The following is a 25,032-nucleotide window of genomic DNA, read 5'->3' as shown; positions in this document are numbered from 1 at the left end:
GGTATGTCTAGCTCTGAGAACCTCTAGACCATCCTGTCTGTAGTGAAGAGGAAAGGGGCAAAATGGTGCGTTAAGAGTTAACATTTAAAAAAAAAAAGTGGTAGTAGGGAAGAAACTGGGGTCCAAAACAGGTGTGGAGCTCCTGAAGCCCTTTGCGTGGAGGGCTGGTGGGAAAGGGTGTCCCTATGTCCCTGGTCTGGGGGTAAGATGGCCAAGTGAGCACAGCCAGGGCTGGGTTTCCAAGAAGAGCTGCAAAGACAGGTGTAGAATGTGATTCCACCTCTGGGCTCTGTTTGGTTCCCATGTCACAGTGAGTTGTAGCACAGCCAAGGGAGGACAGGTTGCATGACTCCTCAGCGGAGCTCAGCAAGGCAATGATGTGAGTGGCATATTCATTTTGCATATCCATTTTCTTATTGCCACCATCGTCTCTTATTTCTCTCTCATCATTTTAAATTCCTCCCTCTCTAGTTTCTTTCTCTTCTTTGACTTTTTGAGCCACCTTATTTCACATGTGCACAATTTCTTCTTTCTCTCCTGCCCTCTGCCTCTCCACTACGCTGACATACTGTATCAGTGAATCCCTCAACTGTGTCCTATCTAACTTTTTTATTCATTGCATGATTTATTTTTAGCCTGAAACAACTGCATCCTAAAAATGGAGCTCCTAATGAGACAGGGGGTGGGCAGAGCTATGTAAGGTATCTGGGGCTTGGCCTCCCAGCCTCCCTGCCTGGCTCTACTTTATGCGCATGTGTGCGTGAGCCTTGGCTCTTTGTCCTGAGCCCAAGATTACACAGCTTGTGGGACCCAAGGAGGTCAGGAGAGATCACCTCTTTGCTCTCTACTTGGCTCACCAAAGCCTCCAAGAATTTTCCATTCTTTCTCCTGCACACAGTATTTTGGGAAATCAGAAACAATACTCTTCCCAATGAAGAGAACTCACCTGTTTGTTGTGGGGGTCTATCTGCTGTCCTCCTGCAGGGCAGAAGAGGGGCTTAACTTTCCCACCTATGATGGGAAAGACCGAGTAGTGAGCCTTTCGGAGAGGAACTTCAAGCAGATTTTGAAGAAATACCACCTGCTCTGCCTCTACTACCATGAGCCAGTGTCTTCAGATAAGGTGGCACAGAAACAGTTCCAGCTGAAGGAGATTGTACTGGAGGTGAGTAAACAGGGGGGGGTGAACACCTGCTTAGATGAGCTGGAGGTGGGATGGGGCGTCTCTAGCCAGGGGTTGGGATGTGGGAACCAGAGTACAGAGAATGGATACTGACTGCATTTTAGTTTCCTATAAAGTGAAGATGTTCTTGCTGCAAAGTGGGGCAGGGTGGAGTGTGAATGAGGAGGGGTGGGTCCAAACTCTCAAAGTGGAGGGGACTGAGCCTATTGCACAACACTGGTCTGACCTAAAGTTTTCATATCATGGTCCTCTTATTCTTGTTATTTCACCTACTAGTCTTCCAAAAGAATGTTCAAACTATCATTAAAACTGTAGACTGAAATGAAATTTCAGGGCTGCTTGTAGGTTTCATTATACATGCTGATTCCTCACTCTTGGCTCCCTCAAGTCTCCCCTCAATCCTGCAGAAAGAAGAGTCATTCGATCTTGCCTCTCTTCCTAGAGTAAGATGGAGAATGTCACTAAATGGCTTTTCTCTCTGATTTGTTTTCAGTCAGCATTACGGGGTGTGGATGTGTGAGCTTCTGAGCTTCATGTTCATTAATGAGGACTTTTTTCTTTCTCAGAAAGTTCTTGGTGTGAGCTTAGGGCAGATCTGAAGTCACTTCTTATTTTATCTGCATTACGTGGCCTGCTGGCAACCTGGTGCTGGGGCCACTTCTAATCCCCTGTCAGGGCCCCAAGAACTGTCCTGCAGCACCCCCTGCAGAGCTAAAGATCTTTACCATTTAGGAGCACTGGGCTGCCAGGCATCCTAGGAGGCACTGAGTGTCCCCCAAGTTCCCAGTCTGTTGAAAGAGCTATTTGATATTCTACAGGTTATTAGCCAGCACAGTCTGAGAACTCAGGTTAATCAAATAGCTTGATTAACAGAATTAGCACAGAAAACCCACTTTTTTTTTTTTTTTTTTTTTTTTTTTTGTAGTGCTGGGGATTGAACCCAGGGCCTTGTGCATGTGAGGCAAGCATACTGACTATAATAAAATCCAGCAAAACTATCCTAAATGTATCCAAATAACTTAGAAGATTTGTAAAGCACTTCAGAATTCCAAGGGTCTCCTGGTCATCAGAGAGTTCTGGTGTTTTAAAAAATATCACCACTACCATCACTACCATTGCATTTCCCCTCAGGCTGCAGCTGGGAGCTGAATGCCCAAGTTCAGTTCTCTCTGTGGGTTGCACAGAAAGAGAAAGCAGGGATGGCGATCAGGTCTTTTGTACTACAGAAATGGGAAAATCACAGGCTGGAAAAGACCAGGACAGAGAGTGGGGCTGCTGCCGAGCCTGTGAAATCAGCCCTTACGCTGTCATCTCTATCTCTAACTGCCATACTCACTTACTGAGAGACATTTTTATGAAAAAGTTAGTTGAAGGCACAAGGATTCTACTGTCCATATTCATCACAGTCCAGCTAGCCTAGAACTAGAAAAGAACACCTGTATGTGGTACACATTTCTGATACCCTATCATATTAAATTGTGTACTTATGTGTGTGAATATATATGTGATTGCTTATCATATTAAATTAAACATATATTTATATGCATCTTTGTGTCTATATATACCCCAAATATATATCTCCCCAAAGACTTAAGTTATGGGCCACCATCCAAAATCATGAGAAAGGACTTTCCCTGGGCTCTCCTCCTTCTAGACACTTTTGATCCAAAAGTGCATCTTCCTGCATAGGTGCCAGGCCTGGGAGAGACAGATGAAGAGGTGTTCAGCATAAGGACTAGCCTGATATTTCTGATATTTCTTAGGCTCCTAGAGCAGTAATAGGGCATGATTAGGGGTAAAAGAACATATAACATGTTGCCAGAATCTCTGGATTTAAGTCTGGCTTTGCCTCTGCTAGGCACATGACACAGGGCAGGTTTCTTAATTTCTTGGAGCCTCATTTTCTTAGTGGTAAATGTGGAAAAAAAAATATTATACAGGCCTATGGGAAGATTAAGAATAATTAGCACATATGGAATGCTTACTGTGTGCAGAGACTGTGCAAAGCACTTTGTATATATTAACTGGTTTAATCCTTAGAATAAATCTATGGAGTAGGCACAGTTACTGTCCCCATTTTGCAGATAGGAAAATGAAGGCACAGGGAGCTCTGTTACCCATTGTCACCCAACTAGTACAGGTGAAGGCAGTCTTAGCCCCTACATGGCACAACTCCATGAGACAAAGTACAGGAACCTGTTGGACACCCTGCTTGGGATTGTTGCAGTCATCTTTCTGAAGCAGGGTTGCTCAGCCCAGGCCTGGGTCTGAAGATGCCACCTACATCACCTTCAGAAGCACGTAGTCCTGAAGTCCCAGCTCATGTAAAAGCCCAAAGCAGGGAGGTGGCCTGACATCCTTGTGATAGTAGGGGAAGGACATGACTTCCTGGAGGTACCTGTCAGTTCTCAGCTCTGGTTTTCAAAATCCAGGACGAGAATGGCTCCAGAAATCCCATGGGTGAATTGAGAGGGTGAATATGAATGAGTCTTGAAGTTTTCTTCACAGTCAAAGCAACTCTTTTGTCTTCTTAATTCTGTAAACCCCAAACTTACACTTTGAAATATATTCTTCCAGTTCCAGAGCTGGGACTGTTCAGCATGTGGATGGAGAAGAGGAGGCAGCTCCCTGTCCACAGGGCAGTGTGGCTTTGGCTGTGGCAAATGGCTACCAAAGAGCAGAGAGGGGCTCCTTTCCTCCCAGTGGTGTAGGAAGGTCACTTCCCATGATGTTATTGTAACCTAGTGTGACCTTGTATATAACACACACAACACAACTGAAACATGAATTTCATGGGACAATACTTACCCTTACTTGGGGAATACTTGAATTTTTTAAAAAATTCTTTTCAGTTTTCAGTCTGTTCTATTCTATTTTACTTAAAGAAATATTGATCCCAAACTATTAAATTGGGTTCATTCTGCCATCTCCAGTTTGAAACACCTGAGTAATGTTTAGGGATTGAAACATAGGGATTAGATGTTCATAACTAATCATGGAAAAGTCATCTGGTTCTGGAAAAATCCAAAGCCACTATGGCCAGGCAAGGATGATTTCCCTGCTGCTGTAAAGCAGCACACCAAGGAAAAGACCCAGAAAGAGTTCCACCCACAGAGGAGGGGATCACTGCCTAGCGAGGGGCCCTTGAAATGCTGCTCAATTATTTGTGCATCTATGCTGGGCCCTGGGGTAGATGCTGTGGACACGGAAAGAAACTCAATTGACTCACTGCCTAATAAAGAAAAAGACATGCAAACCAAAGGCTGCAGTGTAATGGGTCACTGTGACAACAGAGCAACTTACAGCAGTCCCTGCTTATCGGTGAGAATATGTTCCAAGACCCCTAGTGGATGCCTAAAATTGGAGATGGTACCTAAACTTATACATACTTTGTTCTTCTATAGGTACCTGCATACCTGTGATAAAGTTTAATTTATAGATCAGGCACATTAAAAGATTAACAAACGGGCTGGGGATATGGCTCAGTTGGTAGAGTGCTTGCCTTGCAAGCACAAGGCCCTGGGTTCGATCCCTAGCACCGCAAAAAGTAAAAAAATAAATAAAAGATAAACAACGAGGACTAATAATAAAATAGAACAGATATGGCAATATACCATAATAAAAATTATGTGAATGTGGCTTTCTTTCCTGAAATCTTATTGTATTATACTTACTTTTTCTTCTTTCCTAATTAATTAAAGAAATTTCACCTTATCACTTAAAGGAAGCAGTTTACGGCAGTTGTTTGTCAAAATTGTCAGGATCGCCACTCTTGCACTTCGGGGGCATTATTAAGTAAAATAAGGGTTACTTGAACACAAGCACTGTGATTCTGCTACCACAACAGTCATTCTGATAACCAAAAGGCTACCAAGCAACTAATGGGCGGGTAGGGCATGCAACATGGGTACACTGAACGAAGGAATGATTCTCACATCCTGGACTGAATGGAGCAGAATGCACAGATTCCATCTCTCTACTCAGAATGGCACACAATTTAAAACTTATCAGTGGTTTGTTCATAGATTTTTTTTTTTCATTTCATATTTTTGGTTCTCAGTTGAGGGCCAGGAGTAATGGATTCAGGGGTAAGTGAAACTGTGACACAGGAAAACATGTGTAAGGTTTTCTGGGAGTGCAAAGGAAAGAGGAAGAGCCCCACTCTTTCTGGGGAGAGATACAGGAGACATGATAGGGAAGAACCGGTTTGTGAAATAAGTAACAATTTACTAGGTAGGGAAGGGGACAGAGAGCGCAAAGATTCCAACAACTCTCAACTATTTTTCCACCTGCTAGCTTTTTACTTCTTCAGGATAAGATTTCCAGCCCTACTTGTCAAGTCACTCTAGGAGAAGCAGCACTTTAAGATGTTAGCAATCACGTACACCTCCCTATGACTGAGTCTGAATTCTGTCCTGAAAACAAGGTTTGACAAGAAGAGAAGGGAGAGAATGTAAGGTCATAAAAGGCTCAACAGGAAAAGGGCAAGTTAAATGTCATCAGGAGGCACCAAACTCAAACTTTGCCTTCAAATCTGGCCAGGGTCGAGTGTTCAAGGGTCCCAGGGTTGGTGCTCAATACGTAGTTCTATATAGGTGTTTTATACCTGCTTGTTGAATGAACACATGTAAAGCTAGAACTAGAAGAACCTTTGGAATTATCTGGATTGTTCCAAACCCCTCACTTCATAGATGTGGCCTTGACTTTAACAACTGGTGAGCCAAATTTTCTGGTTGGACCCTCTTCAACATCAAAATAGCACATGCTCATTTGAAAATGAGTGTACAGTTTTGTTTCCCACATTTAAAATTTCCCTGTATTATGAGTTTGTCATTAGTTTTATAATCTTTGTACACATAATGTTAATGTTGGTGTAGTATTCCAGTGTATCACCATGCATACTTTTTAAAAGAAACTTAAAAAAAATTTTTTTGGTATTGGAGATTAAACCCAGGGATGCTTTGCAACTGAGCTACATCCCCAGTTCTTTTTGAGTTTTTTTTTTTTTTTGGTTTTTTTTTTTTGAGACAGGATCTCACTAAGTTGCTAAGACTGGTCTTGCAATCTTCCTGCCTCAGCCTCTAGAACCACTGAGATTACAGGTGTGCACCGCCGTGCCTGGCTACCATATGCACTTTAAATATCACTTCCCTATTTTTGAATCCTGACCCAATTTTCATGGTTTCAGAAATCTTTACCTATTTAAATTTTCAGTCTTTTTTTTTAATTAAAAATCATAAATTTACATAGAACAATGTTGTTTGATTCATTCTGTTATTTTTTCCCTTCCCCCCACCCCTCCCACCCCTCTTTTCCCTCTATACAGTCCTTCCTTCCTCCATTCTTACCACCCTCCTTAACCCTAACCCTAAACAAATTTTCATTCTTGATGTAATGAACATTTCTTTGATTTCTAACTAGACTGATTTTGTAATAACATCATTTGCCACTTATGTATTTAATTTTCTATTAATTATTTTTCTATGCCTTTTCCCTGTTTTTATATTGGGTGTCAACAAAAATTAGAAAGGGAGTTTCTAATTGTTTTTAATGATGTCTCCTGCAGCTTTAGCCAGGATAGTAAGTTTATTCACACCATAGCAACCAACCCCTGATAGCATTATGAGGCTCAGAGACTCAAAGGCCAGGTTTGAGCAGTGAACTGGCTTCCTCCTCACTGCTTTGTTTTCTGCTTCTTCTTTCTCCTTGAAACTGCTGTGCAAGCTGCTGCTCCTGTCATGTCCTATAAACATTGCCAGAGAAACTCCTCCAACATCACTAGTCTTCTCTCAGGTTGAAATGCTCAAGAGATTGTGCACTCTAGCATGGGCTTCTAAGTCAGATAGGCCTGTGTTCCATGGTCAAGAAAGAAGCCTGCATTCAGATCACCTGTAAAGTGGAGATAATCCTGTTGATGTGAGGGCTGAGTGAGGTTGCATGGCAAGAGCACACTTCTGCCACACAGAAGGGACTTAACAAATGCTGGCTCCTTTCAGTCAGGATTTGAAACACAACACAACCTAATTCCATCAAGTTTGGAGCTTGAAATGGGCACGCTTCGCCATTTTGCTTACATGGCAGCCTGCTAAGCCCCAGAGAGGAGAAGTGACCTGTGCATGATCCAGACTCTTGAAGTTCCCCATGTCCAGTATCCCCCCCTGATCTCCAAGGCTTTGCTGAACCTGTGTCAGATGCAATAGGCAACCTTGTCAACACCCTTATTAAATTAGCCCTTCTACACTTTCAGTCATAGTTCCATCTCCCTTACTTTGAGATGTGATTTCAGTTGACTGCTCACTTCTCTTCTAAATCTAACTTACTCTTTCTCCCCACGGAGACACATGTCAAGATGTCTCCCTCCAAACTGTCAGCCTCCTGAGAGCAATCCCAACTCATAACAAATTCAATAGTAAGGGAAGCAAAACAACATCAACCCCCCCAAACCTGAATCAAGTTCACACTGGGCAAGGAGGGTCAAGGAAATGCTTGTGAAGCAGAAGTACAATGGAGTAAATGAAAAAGTTAGAAGTCCAAGCTGGTCATGTATAAGCAACATGGAACCCTCAGGATAAGTTTCCGAGAGCTCTGGAAATGGCAAACCATCTGCCAATGCCCTAAACCAGCAATGGGGAGTTGTTTACTTCTTTTTCTCCTCCTACCTTCACACAGATCTTATCCTTGATTCCAAAACCCATGTCTTTTCTCTCTATCACTCCTCTGCTAGGAAAGAATAAAGGAAGAAACAATAACTTTTCCTGGCAGGTTTCCCATTTATATAGAGAAAGTGTTCTGACCATTTTACACTTTCTCCAGAAAGAAGAGAAAGGAGATATGCCTGAACCTGAGAGCTCAGTTTTACACTCTTTGGGCACTTTCTATTTTGAATTCAAAGTTGAATTCAAACAGAATTTAAAGTTAATGCGATTAATTAAGTGTATGTATTTGAAGTAGGTGTGGAACATGGGGAATATCTAAATAGGCCAACTGGTAACATATTTATTGGACTGAGGCAAGTCATGGGTATTTTTCTCAGTCAAGTTAGTGCTTTGGAACATAAAAATAAATACTATGAATTCTTAATAGAAATATTCATTCATTTATCAAATACTCATTGCTCTCAGCAGATACACAATAATCTTGGCATGATTAAATGAATGAAAGAGTGAACGTGTGGGTGATAAGCCAGTAATGCTTTCTATATTGTGACTATTCAAAGTTTATTTGTTTTGGGTGAGCAAGTTCTATTGGAATGACAGTCCTGGGGCTTGGCACAAAGACAGCTGTATCATCTTGATAGTTGAACAAAAGGCTGACCATCTTCTCAACAGGCTGCAGTTAGAGTTTGAGGTCTGAACCTACTCTTCATTGTTCCCTCTGTGGGGACACCTACTCTTCCTGCTTAAGAAAGTCCCACTTAGCTTCACCATAGAGAACCTGTGGGGATTCTGCTGTCATCAATCAGAACCTTTGCAGACTCACTCTACTAAGACCTCTTGGGTATTAATGGCAGGAGAACTACCTTAAAACAGTTGGAAACAGCTTATCCATAGCAAGAAGAATTATTGTTAGAACGAATTTTCCAGTGCTGGGATGCAGGTTACTTTCCAATAATTTTTAGATTGTGATTTTAGCACAGATGATCCATTAGGCCCTATAGGAAGGATGAAGCTGATTCCATTATCCACAGCAAAATCCAGAATCAGGGTTCTGCAGCTGTTAGGTGAGTCTCTTGATACCGCTGCTCTCAGGCTGTGAGGGTCTCTAGCAGCTGAGCTCCCTTCTTTGGGCAGATCTCAGTTCCTCATTGATCTATATATCTGTGCAAACCAATCTTTAGCTGGAAGTGACTACAGCCTCTTCAGAATCTGCAGTGTGCTCAGCATCATTGACAGGACTCTAATGTGTACTTGAACATGTTTGTCCTTGTGTGTGTTCAACCTCAAATGAGGTAGCTATGGTTGTGAAAAGCAGACAAATGAACATCAGAACACTTGAATTCTCTCCCACTATTTGATCTTCAGGAAACCAGAAATTCACGTCCTTATACTCATGCATAAACTGAACCATATCATTTACTTCAATGAATTAAGAGAATTCAATGAAAGCAAGGGAATCAGAATGTCATATAAAATTATAAGAAGCTGTACAAAAGTTAGGTATAATTATTTTTTTGTATGTAAGTTACTGTTGAGGAAATTCATTTATGTAGAATGCCTGAGTACTTGAAATATAGCTGGTGCTTATCAAATATGAATTTCCTTTACCTGTCATTGAACTTTCAAACATGTTCTTGGCCAGTTGCAGTAGTTCTCAACTTTGACTGCATCCTGGAACCACCTAAGGAGTTTTAAAAAATACTGATTCCTTGATCTTACTCCCCCTAGTTGCTGCTTTAACTACATAAGAAATGATGCCAGATATTATAGTTTTAAAACTCCCTAAGTGATTCTAATGTACAGCCAAGTTTAAGGACCACTTGAGCCTTGATGCTGAAAATGTGGACCCCAGACCAAAGTGGCATTGCCTGAGAACATGAAAATGAAGACTCTCAGGTCTCATCCCAGAATCAGGATTACATTTAAACAGGTTCCCTGAATGATTAGGTACCTTCCAACTTGCAAAGCACTAAGCAGATCTATGTGATTGGAGAGATTTTTTTTTTCAGATGACCAAATCATGTTGCACCTGTTTGACCTTTGACTTTTTTACTCTCCTGAGTGATGATGGATCTGTCAGCAACCCTTTGATTTGGAAGAGGACTGAGATATTAAATTGGGTCTGAGAGTACAGGGATCCAGGTTTATTCTGGGACTCAGCCAGACCTCCCAATTTGCTCCCACTGATTCCCCAGTCACATAGAAATGTGTACGTTGAGTCTCCTTAAAAGGGAATGATCTGGGTACTTGAGAAATCTTGCTCTCTTTGAGAGTGTTCCCATTGAATTCCCTGGTTTTCTAAGTCCAAATCAGAAAGTGCCCTTCTAAATTTCATTATTTCAAGATTTACCTTAGAAAAGGGAAGATACACATCTATTGGATGGCTGGGTCCCATTATCCCTTTCCATAAAGGATATGGAAAATCTGAGAATCTTGGAGGTGTATGGATGTGGGATATGAAGATGTTTAACGGGAACATAGAGGAAAGTTCCTCAGAGTAAACTAGTGAGTGTTCTATAATGTGAAACTAAGTTCTGTGGAAGCCCAAATGGAAATATTCATGTTTGCCTTTATTCATCAAATATTCATCTTAAGATGCAGATGGCATGACCCCAAAATCTAAGATGGTCCTCTTCTATTGATGATAAGAAGTCACTCCCTTTAGATCTATACTTAAATGTCACCTTATTAAAGCAGTTATCTCCCTGACCACCTATATACATCACACTCTCCAAGATTCCATTTTTCTCCTCGACCCTGCCTTACTTGTCTCCATAGTACTTGGGAGACATTGCACACTGGTGACATCACCTGTAGACTGTAAAATCCACAAAGGTAAGGACTTGGTTCTATTTGTCCTTACCTAGATCAGGACCTGATTCAGTGGGTATTCAATAGTGTTTTTGATCCAATGTTGAATGAACTGAAGGGGAAGCAGGAAAAGGGAAGGAGTACCTATCATGAACTTATCATAAAACAGGCCCAAGCAGGTACTTTACATATTTCACTTTTTTCTTACAACATATTACAGAGAAACGAGCTAGAGAGTTGAGTAAAAATTGCCCCAAATCACAAAGTTACAAAATAGCAGAGCATGAATCAGGATATGAACTTACACCTCTTTGGTTCTAAATGGCATGTGTCTTCTACTACAGCAAAGCACAGCTGATAGGAATACCTTCATGTTCATAAGCAGTAACAACTTACGAAAGGGCAAGTATCTTTATACACTGGATTTTCACCCATACTTAGCAAGGTTAAATTGTACAACTGCATTAACTCTGTGTGGAGCCTAAATGACCAGTGGGATTAAATGGACAAATGCTTAGCACTTGCTTGGAATTTAACAAATGTTGGATAGACGAATGCATGGAGAGAGAAGGAAAAGGCAAGGAATCATAAATACATCACCTAAATTGGAGTTATATGTTTCCTAATCTCGTTTTTAAATTGTTACATAAAAATTTTTAGAAATATTGTGTATAATAATAAGGAGTTTTAATTTATCAGATCCAGGGACCTGTATGTTATCCTTGATTAAGCTTACTGAAATATGGGTGTGTTAGTTTTTTGTTTTTTTTTTTTTTTGCTATGACAAAATAACTGAGAAAATTAACTTAAAAGAAGGAGATGTTTATTTTGGCTCATAGTTTCAAAGGTGTCCATCCACAGCTGCTTGGACCCATCACTTTGGGCCTGTGGTAAGGCAGAACATCCTGGTAGGGAGTGCATGGTAAAGCAAAGCTGTTGGTCTCATGGTGACCAGGAAGCAAAAAGATAGAGGGAGGGGACGGGGTCCCAATATCCCCTTCAAGGTCATGCCTCCGTGATACTAAATTCTTTCCATTAGGCTTCACTTTCTATGTTTCTACTACATCCCAATAGCACCCCAGGCTTGCAACCAATCCTTTAAGTCATGAGATTTTGGGAAACACTATAGATCCAAATTTTAACAGTAGATAAAACAGATTTTTGTTAAACATGGAATTTTTAGCCCAAATACACACACACACACACACACACACACACACCCACACACACACATATACATATATAGACATACATACACATGGACAGAAACTTCCAGGCTCTGTAAGCCTGACCTGTATTCTGAACCTATTTAGCACTGGCAAATGTCCCAGTGATTGCTTTTCCAAACCCCAAGGCAAAATGCAGTTGCTGGAGTCAAGTAGATCTACAGATGGAGAGATGTGGGAATACTGGGCAGAGAATAGCAACACACACAGGATTCGGGTATTTTTTCCAACTGCTCATGGCCCCAAAGATGGCACTCTCCAAACTCACACCTGCTCCACTCTGAAAAATCAGATGAGGTCAGGCTTATTTTGGTTTGGCTTTGAGAACAAATCCTCATGTGGAGCTCGTGCTGTCCCAGGAGAGACTCACTCTTAAACTGCAGTTCTTGGTAAAGCCCCAGTGCCGTGGAGCTCTTGGATGAGCATTTGCTGGATACTTTTCAGTAATGCAACTAATGCTTGGAATGATGGTGAAAGAACAAGAAATGCTGTTGTAAGTGCATGAATTGAGTTGACTGTACTTAAACTCTTCTTTTCATGTATAGAATTAATAAGGAAATAAAGATTCTACAAAATGGAAGACACACTGTTGGTGCATAAGTTTTCAGACCACTGGAACATTCTCACTACTGTACCCCTGAAACCCTCAATAGTACTCAAGACCAAAGAGGATACCTAGTCATCATACTTCTGAGATAGACCTCTTCCAGTTACACTTTTTTAGATGAGGACATAGGGTACCATGAAAATCATCATTATGGAAATATGGTAAGGTTTATTATAATATAAAGCACTACTGTAAAAAGTAAGGTAAAAATCTGTTTGAGAATCATAAGAGTTCTCTTTAAAATCAACTGCCCTGCTCTCTTGCCATGTGTGCTTTATAGGCTAGTGAGGAGTGTAATTTTTGTGTAATTGTCAGTTACACTTAGTGCTTATCTAAAATGACTTGTTCCACCTTGAAAACCATTCCCCTGAAGTACCGAGCCTGTCTAAAGAAGCCTCTGAGACTTCTTTAGTTTATGAACTGAATGTAGTAAACCAGAATTACCCAGACAGCAGTTTCTGTTTGGACAGCCACATGGGAAGATGGCCAGCGTGCCATCTTGCGATGCTGTGGGCAAGCAGGCCAGAGCCGCTTCTGTGTGCCCGAGGTGTCTGGTTCCAGGAGCTCCCTCCTGCTGCTGGGTGCCCCAAGCCAGGCAGGCCTCTCCTCTCCATCTGCTATGTGCTGGGCGGGCCAGGCAAGCCAACAGGTCGGTCCTTACACGCTCACCTACCTCTGCCTCACACTGACTGCAGCTACTCTGGCTCAGGATATCAAACCATTAGTTAACTTGACCAAAATCCCCCAAATTATCAATAAAGGAAATGAGAGCATTTCCTGTATTCAGGAAAAAGTGATCACAACATATAAATCACAATCAGTGACAGCACCCAGCACTGGAAGAAGACCAGGCTTTAACGTTTAGAGGTTCCTTGGTCTGAGTCCTTGTCCTGGCCATGTGGCTGCAGGCATGGCACTTAACTCCCCAAGACTGTGTTTGTTGTTGTTTGTTTTGTTTTGTAAAATATAAACCACAATACATTCCTTCCTCCTGGAACATCTTAGATAAGAGGCATATGGCATGCGTAAAGTGACGTCACAGTTTTGATGCTCTTGAACTTATCATGGTTGTGTGGTGAGCACCTGAATCCTACAGCTCTCTGTGCAAGTTAGTTATCCATGATGTCTGTTGGCATTAGTTGATGCTAATAACAAACACCAGCAAACATTTCACAAAATTCAGTCAAGCAGTAACAGGCCCCTCTTCCACTTTTCAATGTGCACCATGGGAGAGAAAAGTTGAGGATTTCTTCACCTGGCCATTATTTTACATTTAGGAGTTTCCTCCATGAATAAAGGACGCACCCCACCTCCCTTTTAATAAACAAAGAGACCAACTTATGAAAACTTAATTTAAAAAAGGATGAGTTCTCACTGGCTCCAGAAAAGTACTAAATGTGATGTGGGACCCCTTCCTAGGAAGAGCTGAGAGGGGGCTTCCAGGGCATGTCAGGACTCAGACTGCTGGACTGCATGTCAAATGCTTTGGAGCACAGACCTCTGTTGAGAAAAATTGGAAAAGGGCATGCAATATCCCCATGTCAGTCAAATTCATCCTTAAATTTTATTTATTTATTTTTTGTCTTTGCAGTATTGAGGATTGAACCCAGGGCCTTGCTCATGAGAGGCAAATGCTCTGCCACTGAGCTACGCCCCCAGTCCAAAACATTATCTTAGGTGTTTTGTTTTGTTTTTGGTAGTCTTGGGGTCAAAATAATTTTTAAAAATCTCATGCAACAATATTGTTAGCATAAAATTAAAAGTCAAAACAAAACCCCTGGCCTCCAGGGACAGTCTGTGTTTGGACATCACAAAATGCTACACAAGAAAAAGTTATGATTGCATGTTGAGAGAGTAGAGCATGTGGACCCAGGGCCAGCCGCATCCAACACCTGGGACCTGATCAAAAATACATTCACTTGGGTTCTGTCCAGGACCTACTGAATCAGAACCACTCAAGTGGGCCACTCTTGGTTGTCACCAGTCTTCCCTCCTGGAAATACTGACATGCATTCGTGTTTGAGGACCATAGACTTAGCAAAATGGAATTGGCCCTGCAGTTAATTTATATGTAATAAATATTCACTAAACACTTGCATACATGTTACTCATGCAAGAATTAGAATTCTTTCTTTCTTTTTCCTTTTTTCTTTTCCATAAAGATTAGAAATTGAAGGCCAGAGAAATTATAACCTATTCAGTCTCATAGCTGATAAGGAGGAGAGGAAGGATTTCGGGCAGGACACTTTGAGACCTCACACAGAATAGACTGTGGTTCTGAGGCCTGGATGCTGGGGCCAGAGTGTCAGGTTGGAATCCCAGGCTGGGTAAGTGCTCCGTGGGCCCTGGGCAAGTTGATTAACCTCTGTGGCTCTATTTCCTCATCTGCAAACCAGGAAAATTTTGTGAAACTCCAAAAAGATAATTCATGGAAGGTAGTTGGAGCAGTTGCTAGTACCGTTAACACCCAACAAATTCTATTTCTATTATTGCTGTTTTGCTGCCTCTCTTTCTGGTGGGTGCAATAAGCACACAGCATCAGCACTCAGGTCCCTTCCTAGGCGCTGGTCAAAGTAATGGTCCCAAAAATGCTAATAGAAACAATGGCCTCCTTCTCCCTCAAGGCTCTTTGAGGGGCCACCCATTCCACCCCCAGGAAACCCCAATAAACTTGATTCTCACAAAATAGCTTCTCTCTTCCCTCAACCAGACTCCTCACGGACATATCACTTGCCAACTGCCCAGCTAGCTATACATAGCCCAGGTCCAATGTGAGGGCAGCCGAAAGTGACAGGAGATTACGGGAGATAAACGTCAGCTCTCTGGTTTCAGAAGAGGGCACACAGTTGTTGAATAGTTTGACATGTTGCCAGATGGTATCAGGGACAGTGGGTAAAAACAACCATTTGGCTTACATGGAAAGAGCGATTGCAGCCAGAGTATTTTTAATGACTGGCCTGAGGGACATTCACTTTGAGCAGAGATATGTGATATTTCCCCTCAGGCACTTCAGTTCTTGATTTTTTTTCTCCCCAGATTCTTGATCCTGCAGAAAGTAATCCCCACCCACCTCCCTTTAATAAGGGACATCCTCCTTTTTCTTTGCTACTCCATCTCTCTCTCTCACCAGGAGAGAAATTAGTCTTTCTCTTCCACAAAGGCAGTTCCTGGCAAGTGGTACAAATGTGACTTTCTTTCTCCCTGGATTCTTTCTCTCTCTCCCTGGATTAAGGCTGATGCATTCCATGAAGGGACTGGACTTGGAAGACACTGGCATATTGGATGTGCTGTTCTCTGAGGCCCAGGGGACAGTCAGGCAGCACAGGGACTGTGCCCCTCTCCCAGCTGTGTGTGTTTCCCCCTCCTTTCATGGGCAGACTTCTTGAACAAGTGATCCGCTCCTGCTCTAGCCTGTCCTTGCCACCCACTTGACTGCTTAGCTCCCAGTGCTTTGGCTTCTGTCCCAGCTCTTCTCTACAAGGTCACCCGTGACTTATCAGTCCTGAAAGGAGAGACCTCACAGGTGTCCCACGGCTCCTTGACTGCCTGCAACATGTGACAAGGCCACTGGCTCCTCCATGACTTTGGACTCATGGGGCATGGCAATCTCTTCTTCCTCCAGTTTCCTCAAAGCTCCTCTCTTGCTCCATCCAGGGCAGGCTCTTTTTCATGTATTTCCCTCCAAGGTGGCGATCCCTCGATCCTGTGGCTTTCTCATGCACTTGCTTTCCAAAGAGGTCACCACCCTCAAGCCTCCAGCTCTTACTTCCACAACTTTGTCTGGGTTCTCCCCCGCTGAGCCCCAGCTGGCACCCCAGCTCTTGGCTGGACTTCTTTGACCATGAACTCATGGCATCTGAATCCACACTGAGAAACTGGCCCCTAGTTCTATCATGCCTTCCTGTTGTCACCGTTTGTCCTTTACTCCATTTCCTGGTTAGGGACCCTGACATCATCTTATATTCTCCTCCCCTTTGTTCTACATCCCTTCTCTCTCCAAAGTCAAGAAAGACCTACCAGGTCTGACTGACTCACAACTTGTAGCATTATCTGCTCCCGTTACTTCTCACTTCCTCTGGCGTCGTCTGAGACCAGAGCCATCTCCTGCTCAGTCCACAGCATCATCCCCCCAAATGGCCATCTTCCTTCCCACTCCCTTTCTCTTTGTCTGGTCTGTGTCCTTAGACATACCTTCCTGTAGCTCAAATTAGTCATTTTGTTCTTCTAATCAGGCAACTCCCACATCAGAACTCCCAGTTCTAATATTCAAAGTCCTTATGCTTTTTCCTATATGTCTTAAACACAGGACTCCTTTTGGTTCCCCCAAATATATTCTGCTAAAGTTGAGTTGCTCCACCTGAATCAGTCAGCCTGTTCTCCTATGGCCCCCTGCATAGTCCCTCCTCAAACCTTTGCTTATGCCCTTTCTTCTTCCTGGGATGCCCTTGCTGCACCCCTCTACCTGTCCAACCACTCCATTTTCATGATCTTACTGACCTCAGCTCTTCCATGAAACTTCCCTTTTTATTCATTCATTCATTCAAGATACTATTTTTTTTTGAAACATACTCCATTCTAATACTATCCTAGGTACTAGCCTGGAGAGAAAGACAGATATGGATGTACAGCTCACAGGCTGCATCAGGGACAGTTGATAGGCAGTAATCATGGCAATGACTATGTACTTACAAACTAAGAAAGAGCTGTAGAGGGAAAGCCCAGGGTGCCACTGACAGGGCTAAAAAGAGCTCCCTATTGAAGATGGGAATGAATGCTTTCGGGGAGCTGATGCTTAATTGTGGACTTCAAGGATAGTTGGAGTTGAGGAAATGGGAGGGGAGCAGAAGTATTCTAGATAGAGTGAAGGGCATATGTGAAAACACAGTGTGTTTTTGTGACTTTGTGTGAATTTGGGACAAGTTGTCCCCTTGTAGGCAGCTGAGCCTGTGATGAGACCTAGGGCTTGGGAGCACAGCTGAATGAGGTGATCCCATGCAAAGACTAGAGGCAGGAAAGAGTCCCAAGTTTTGAGGAGTTCAAGAAGAGTGTAGTAAGTAAGACACAGAGGGGCCCCCAGTGAGCTTGTGCAGCAGTCAGGCCAATCAGGCAGGGCATTTGGGGGGATTTTAGATCCATCTTGAGTGCGTGGAAATCAAATCCACAGTACTTATCACAGCCCACTAGGCCCTGTGTGATTTGACCTTCCTGCCTACCATCTCTGTTACGTCTTCATAGCCCTTATTTTCTGTCCCGGTGCCTTACCGTCCTCCCTCTTAAAATCATAAGATCCTCTTGGCTGACATGCATCTTACACCTTACACATTTTTGTTTTGCATACTACCTGGAACATAGTAGATACCCAATTGATGATTGTTGCTCTCTTTCTATTCTGATAATTTAGGCTTTGGTATTTTTGAATTGGCACAAGATCCAGAACCTTATCCAGTTGCCATAATATTAAAAGGAAATGTAGCATTCGTTGAGCACTTACTTCATGTCAAGAGCAGTGCTGATCACTTCACATGTATTATCTTGTTTGTCTTCAAAAGAGTCCAATGAAATAGATACCATCATTGTTGAAAATTGACAGTGAAGGTTCAGTACAGGCTTTTAACCAAGTCAAGAAGCCAGGTCTCTGATATGGAGCCCTGTGCTATTAACCATTGGGATCCATGGGCCATTCATTTAAAGATGATATAATCATTACAGAAGTGCAATAAATACCTGTAGAATACAATATAAAAGAGAGTAAGGATATATTATAAACAACCTCTTCTTTACTATTGTGATGCATGTTATTTATGTAGAACTTTGTAAAAAGTTCTTTTTGTACTTAATAGAATCATCAGTGGTTAAAACAAATCTTCATGTTTCTGGAAGGAGTAAACACTGTGCCAATGACTAGGGGCTGCATATTACCAACCAGTACACAAGCCCATTCTCTAGGCTGAACCCATCAAGCAAGACTGAGAAGTAACCAACAGGCCAAATAAACAAAACCAGCAGAGGAATGATTGCAAGTTAACAGAAGAAAATTGCAATTGTGTTTGGAAAGTATTCCAGGTTTCTGAGCATTTAGGAAACATTGTCTCTACCTTTGCTTCTCCTCACATATGAAGAGTAACTCTTCTGTGTCTGGTGACAATTGCTTCTTGCCCCTTTGGCTGACAAGTCCCTTGAACTTGTGAAGCACTCAGCTCAACTCACCCATTCATCCACAAGTATGCTGAGTGTCTCCAGGGAACTGTGCAAGATACAAAAGAAGCACAAAGCAGAGTTTCTCTCCCAGGGTGGAAAGAGTCACAATACAGTAGGGACTTACACCCAACACTAATGATTACAAATTAGGTGCTAAAGTGCTGTCCCTGTGATGGGATATTGAAATTCCAGAAAGGAGAATGAGGTGAAAGATGAGCTTAGAGTTGTGCTTTGCAGCCAAGGGTGGTCAGGACTGGTAGTGACCTGAGTATAGTGAGACTGGATTGCAGGAGAAAAGAGAAGAGGTTAAACAGGAGAATTATGGCTGGAGTAGGATGAAGGCGAGGCCAAGTCAAATGAGAGACACAAATAGGCCAGCAGGGGCTCCTGGTCCTGAGGAACCTCAGAAGGCCCCAGGCTTGTACCACAGTCACTCTCCACACCCAGTCTCAAGGCACTGTACAGTTGCTGGGTTGATGGCAGTGATGATGAGTGCAGATGAACAGGCTTTGGACCTAGTCAGGGTGGGAGGTGAGAGTGACCAGAGGTACTGGAGGGTGTGTGCATAAGAGTGCTGAGGAAGAGGCAGGCAGGTCTCAGCTGATGTGGCCTGCTGACTCTCTCTAATTGCCTACTCCATATAGCACCCGACAGTGATTTGCTGGGCTTAGTTAGCCAGGAAATCAAGAGAAGAGAACTGAGTTAATCTGAGATGGCACCTCTCACTCTTATACCCTCAGAAGTCACAGGAAGTATCAACATGAAGACCACATTCTGTATGTGTAGCAGTTGCTGCCAGCAACTGTACACATTTGTATTTACCTACACATAAACACAATGTGGATGGTATGGACCTAGGGGAGGTCTGAATTTGATTCTTTGTTGAATTCTTAGAGTTAATTTATTTTCTTTCTTGCTTGTCATTCTTCCTATTATTACCACTATTCTACTGCACCAAAAGTAGAGAGGCCAAAAGAGCCAATGTGGACCCACACTTAGAAGAACACTATGTCACATCCCTTTTGGATGAAATGACAACCATTTATAGCTGTTTTCCAGAGTGTGGTTTGAGATCTGATGCATTGGAATCATGGGGTGTGGTAGTGTGGTTGATACAAATGTGAATTCCTGGGCCCCACCCCAGTTCTGGGGTTGAGGCCCAGCAGCTCCTATTAACCAGTTCCCCAGCTGATTCTTACACACAGTGAAGTTTAAGAACCCCTGTCAGAGGCTCATGCTCTAGAAGTAGGAAAACCTACTGTAGCAAAAGACCTTTAAGTCTCATAATTATTGACTTTGAACGATAGACAAGGAAACATTTAAATTGAGATTCTGACAGCACTAAATAGGACAGAGTGGCTTACATTGAAAACCAGGCATTAAAATAATTTTGTCTGATAGATTCAATGCAACAGACTAAAGTCAAGGGACTTTACAAAAGACTGGCTGGTTTAGGCATTACAAGAACACTGACAAGATCCCTTTCATACTAAACTTTTGTGATCCCAACCAAAATCCAGGACAGAAGAGAAAACTGCCTAAGAGACAGGGAATGTCATTTGTTCACTGCCCCTCCACTCCTCCATCCTGTCATGAGAGCACTCTTCAGAGTGCTTCTTTGTGCTCTGCCATGCATCCTTAACCTTAGAGAAGGGGGAATGGTTAGGAGCCAGAGACAAAGAAAAAGAGTGGGGGGCAGATGACAAGGTGAGGGAGGGAAGCACAGATAGGTAAGGAAAGACCTAAGGAAACTCAAGGGAGGAGGTACCAGGCACAATGAAAGAAGACATAGGAATGAAGAGGGAATGAAAAAGCAGCCACAGAACAGAAAGTAGAGGGACGTAGACAGTGAGTTGTCATCCCAGAGTCAATACATAGAGAAAACAAGAACATCGAAGACCCAACCTACAAATGGAAAAATTGCTAGATCAAAATGCATCAGAGTTGAAAACTTTCTGTGAAAGATCCTGGTTAAGAAGATAAAAAGACAAGCTGAAGAGTGGGAGAAAACATTTATAGACCACATATCAGGGGGGAAAAGGAGCAAATATTTAAGAACTCTAAAAACATGCAAAAAACAACCCAATACAAAAATGGGCAAAAAACATGAATAGGTATTTCAGAGAAGACAGCATACAGAAGGTGAATAAGCATATGGAAAGAATGTTAAAAATCAAAAGCTATTAGAAAAATGTAAATTATAACCACAATGAAAAATCACTACATACCTATCAGAATGACTAATATAAAAAATAGTGACACCACAACATGCTTCCAAGGATGTGGAGAAAGCAGAATCACTCATGCATTGCTCATGAGATTAGAACTCTGGAAAGCAATCTGAGAGTTCCAGTAAAAACTAGACATGAAACTACCAAACAACCCAGGCTATATAGTCCTAGACATTTACCCAGAGAACTTAAAACTAGTATTTAATCAAAAACCTACACACTAATATTTGTTTCCACTCTATTCATAATAACCAATAACTGGAAACAACTCAGACCAGCTACAGTGGATGAATGATCAAACAAAATGTGCATATATACCATGGAATTCTCAGCAGCAACATGTTGATACATGCAGCAATATGAATCTCTAGATAATTATGTTGAGTGAAAGGAGACAGTCCCTTTAAGTTATATGCTATATAATTTAATTTACATAGCATTTTTGAAATGACAAAATTATAGAAGTGGAGAACAGATTAATTAGTGGTTTCCAGGGACTAAAAAGGAGATAGGGCAGGAACCAGTGGATAGGAACATAAAGGACAACAGAGATGGTGATGGAAATATTCTATATCTTCATTGTATCCATGTCCATATCCAAGTTGTGTAATCATACCTCAGTTTTGTAAGATCTTACTATTGGGGAAAACTGGATAAAATGAATGAGAGCTCTCTCTGCATTATTTCTTAAACTGCAAAGTTTTTTTTTTTTTTTTTTTTTTTTTTTTTTTATGTACCAGGGATTGAACTCAGGGACACTTGACCACTGAGCCCCAACCCCAGTCCTCTTCTGTATTTTATTTAGAGACAGGGTCTCACTGAGTTGCTTAATGCCTCACTTTTGCTGAGGCTAGTTTTGAACTCAAAATCCTTCTGCCTCAACCTCCCGAGCCACTGGGATTACAGACTTGCACTACCATACCCAGCACAACTGCATATTAATCAATGAGTTTTTAAGCTTAACTTTTGAAAAGTAGTATCAAGATCCTCATTCAATCCCAAACACAACACCATCCTCCCCCCAAAAAAGAAGAGTAGCATTAGTATTTCTTGATCTCTCTGGTAACTTCACCCCATTTCTATTTCAAACCCCCTTTTAGTTAGATGGCAAGAATTAGATCCCGGTCTATTGTGTCTCCCATGTTACTCATATGTAAGTGTCAGGAAGCTTAGCTCCATGCCAGTCTTGCATTTGGTGTCATCCTTTATGCTGGTGTCCACCCAGAACAGTTTTCAGCCCTCTGTCAATCTAGTTTACTGCTGCACCTCCTCACCTTTGGGGTTAATGATCCCCCTCTCTGGGTTCATTTGGCAGCTGGGGAAGCTCAGCTATCCATGGGTGTTCACATACTCTCAGCTTTATTTCTGATTCTCCTCTCTTTCAATTCAAAATTTATCTACTGGATGACACAAAAGTGTGTCTGATGGTGGTGATATTCTTTCAGATATTATGTCATAGGTCTGTTCCTCAAAATTTCTGCCTTTTATTCTTAACATTTTGCTGACTCATCAACTTAGGGACAAGTACAGAGTTCCTTCGCTGCTGCTTGAATAGGTCAGAATAGCAGAAGTATGAAGAAAAACTCTCCTGACAAAACACTGAAGTATTATCCTGTGGTATTTTCTACACTCTCTCTTCCCTCAGCCCACTTATCCTCCTATTTGTCCCTTCAGCTTGTGGCCCAGGTCTTGGAACATAAAGATATAGGCTTTGTGATGGTGGATGCCAAGAAAGAAGCCAAGCTTGCCAAGAAACTGGGTAAGTGTGATTTTTTAGATATATTAGGAAGAGACAAAGGTGTCTTATAAAAAAAAAAAGTACAGTTGCATTTATCCTTATATGCTAATGGGACTATTTTTAAATACATGTAAAATGATCTTGCAAACCTTAGTCTTGGGTTGGGGAAGAGTCTCATAAATATAAATCTAGGTCTAAACAAAATGTCATCACATTAATCATTTAATGCATCTTTGTATCAGTACAACAGAGGGTTTCTGGTTTAGAAACTTACCGTAAAGACTCAAGCCTTTATTTCTAGCCCCTAAAACAGCCGAAAAGCTTCTCCTCTTTCTCTTGGAGAAAGCTACACTCTCTTCTTCCATCACTACATCTCCTTGCCTCTTGCTAAAACAGTCAGCAAAAGATAGTATTGATGGCTGTGACTCCAGGGCCCCAGGGGTTTTTAAATGTAAGGGTAAGCCCCAGCTGGACATTATCACCAAGGATGAGGAGGAGGATTTAGGGGAGGTATGGTTAAGTGACTACAAGGTGGAAGCTGTAATCTCTCATGTCAATATGTCATGCTTAAGTGCAAGTGCCCTTTAAGATTCTTACTCTACAATTCCAAGGAGAGAGGATAGAGGTAACTGTTTCCAAACAGCCTCACACATGTACTGCCCGTTTGGCATTTTCTGCATGACCAGTGAAGAATGGCTATTAAAAAAATAGCAGGAGGTTATAAAACAGGACCTTTGAAGAAAGGTTAATTGGATTTGGAGTAGTAAGCACAGAAAGAAAAAAAAAAAATAGCTTCGTGGTGGTTCAGGTACATCAAAGTTCATTATCCTAGAAAATCACAAGCAATCATTTTCTATTTTATTTTCTAGATAATTTTTAAATTATGGGAAACTAGGTTAGACACAAGGAAGAACTCAGGCCTATAAAATGATAATGATTTATTAAGAATGCATAGGATATCTCCCTGGAAAAATATTAAGGATTAGTTTTTTTCTCCTTGAGTATGGGAGCAAAATACATTGAACTCTTTTCCTAGAATCAAAATCAATTTAACAAATTCTTCTCCTCCCCTGGTAGCCTACTGAGTCCTAGTTGTCTCCCTTGCCATTGTTTTAATGAGTATTTTGTACTTGGGAGAATTTTCCATAAATTTAGTTAGAAGAAAATGCAAGTGTTCTAGGAATCTATGAATTCAGTTAGAACAAGCTGGGCAAGAATTTGTAAGGAAAAAAAAAAAAAAAACAGCAAAGGCATGATGGGACTTGGTATGTCTAAGTAAACTGTTCTCCAGGCTCAGCTAGGAAGGACTGGAAGGTAGCTCAGAGCACTTGCCTAGCATGGATAAGGCCCTGGGTTTGATCCCCAGCATTATGATAACTATATAAAGAATAAGTACAAATTTTTAAAAAGAGCTCACCTTGGGGAATTGCAGGAGATTCCTTCTGACTGTTTGATCCTTGGGATCCACAGGATGTGGTCACATTTTGTGAGCATGCCCTTTCATCCCCAGCCACTCTTCCATTGGCCTTATCTGGTCTCTGACAGGCTGTAGGGTTATCACTTCTTAATTGGTTTTGCTCAGGAAAAAAAAAAAAAAAAATTTTTACTTAGACATGCAAGCCCCGTCATGTCTTTTGCTGGTCTCTTCTTATGAATCCTTGCCCAACTTGTTCTAAGTACTTTTGTAGACTGCTGGAATTTTATTCTAATTAGATTTACTGAACATTCTTTCAAATACAACATTGGCAGGACACTAACTGATATTCCCCCTTTCAAGATCAGCTCTTGCCAGCCTCCAGGATACCTAGCACATTGCTCCTTTTGATTTATGAACAGTGCTCTCTGATGTGGGTTCCTCAGGTAGGCAGCAGTACAGCCTTCCTGTACTGAAAAGTTCACTTGGAGAAAGCATTCTCCAGCTAATAGAGAATTTGGAAACAATCTAAGGAATTAAGGATGTCTTGCCATTGGAACAAATACCAGCCTTATCTATTTACCATCAATGGGGAGCGGGAAATGCAGTTTTCCAACAAGCATTTGTTGAAGTACACAACATTACACCAAGGGCCCTGGAGGGTAGCAAAGAAGATGCAGAGCTGTCCTTGCTTAATCTATCAATGGAGTAAGGAAGATGTGCATTTCAGCTAGAATAGGAATGCAGGCTGACCACATACATTTAGGGGGTGCCAGCCAATGTGTACAAAGCATTGGGATAACAAGAAGACAATGGCCCTATCCTCAGAGAACCTGTTAGAGTGAGTACCTGCAAACAGAACTGAGGGAAGATCGATAACAGCATGAGCTCAGTGATGTTCTTAGGAAAAATGAATCCTAAGCTGAGAACAGAAGGAGGTAATGAGGATGGGGTAGAGGGTGGCACAG

At 41.8% G+C, this 25,032-nt stretch overlaps 1 protein-coding gene across 1 annotated transcript in view; it reads left to right on the top strand.

Annotated features, from left to right (window-relative positions):
- Nucleotides 1–762: 762 nt before the first annotated feature.
- The window catches only part of CASQ2 (calsequestrin 2), a 61,295-nt gene continuing 37,025 nt past the window's right edge, over nucleotides 763–25,032 (top strand). The window contains exons 1-2 of the mRNA XM_079117311.1: nucleotides 763–1,165; nucleotides 22,587–22,671. Coding sequence (XP_078973437.1) covers nucleotides 932–1,165; nucleotides 22,587–22,671 — 319 coding nt within the window. The 5' untranslated portion in view covers nucleotides 763–931. The remainder of the gene's footprint in view (nucleotides 1,166–22,586; nucleotides 22,672–25,032) is intronic.

This window comes from Sciurus vulgaris (assembly GCF_902686455.1).
Source record: "Sciurus vulgaris genome assembly, chromosome: 1".
NCBI lineage: Eukaryota > Metazoa > Chordata > Mammalia > Rodentia > Sciuridae > Sciurus > Sciurus vulgaris.
The sequence above is the reverse complement of the archived record's forward strand: the minus strand, read 5'-3'. Positions and strand labels throughout refer to the sequence as shown.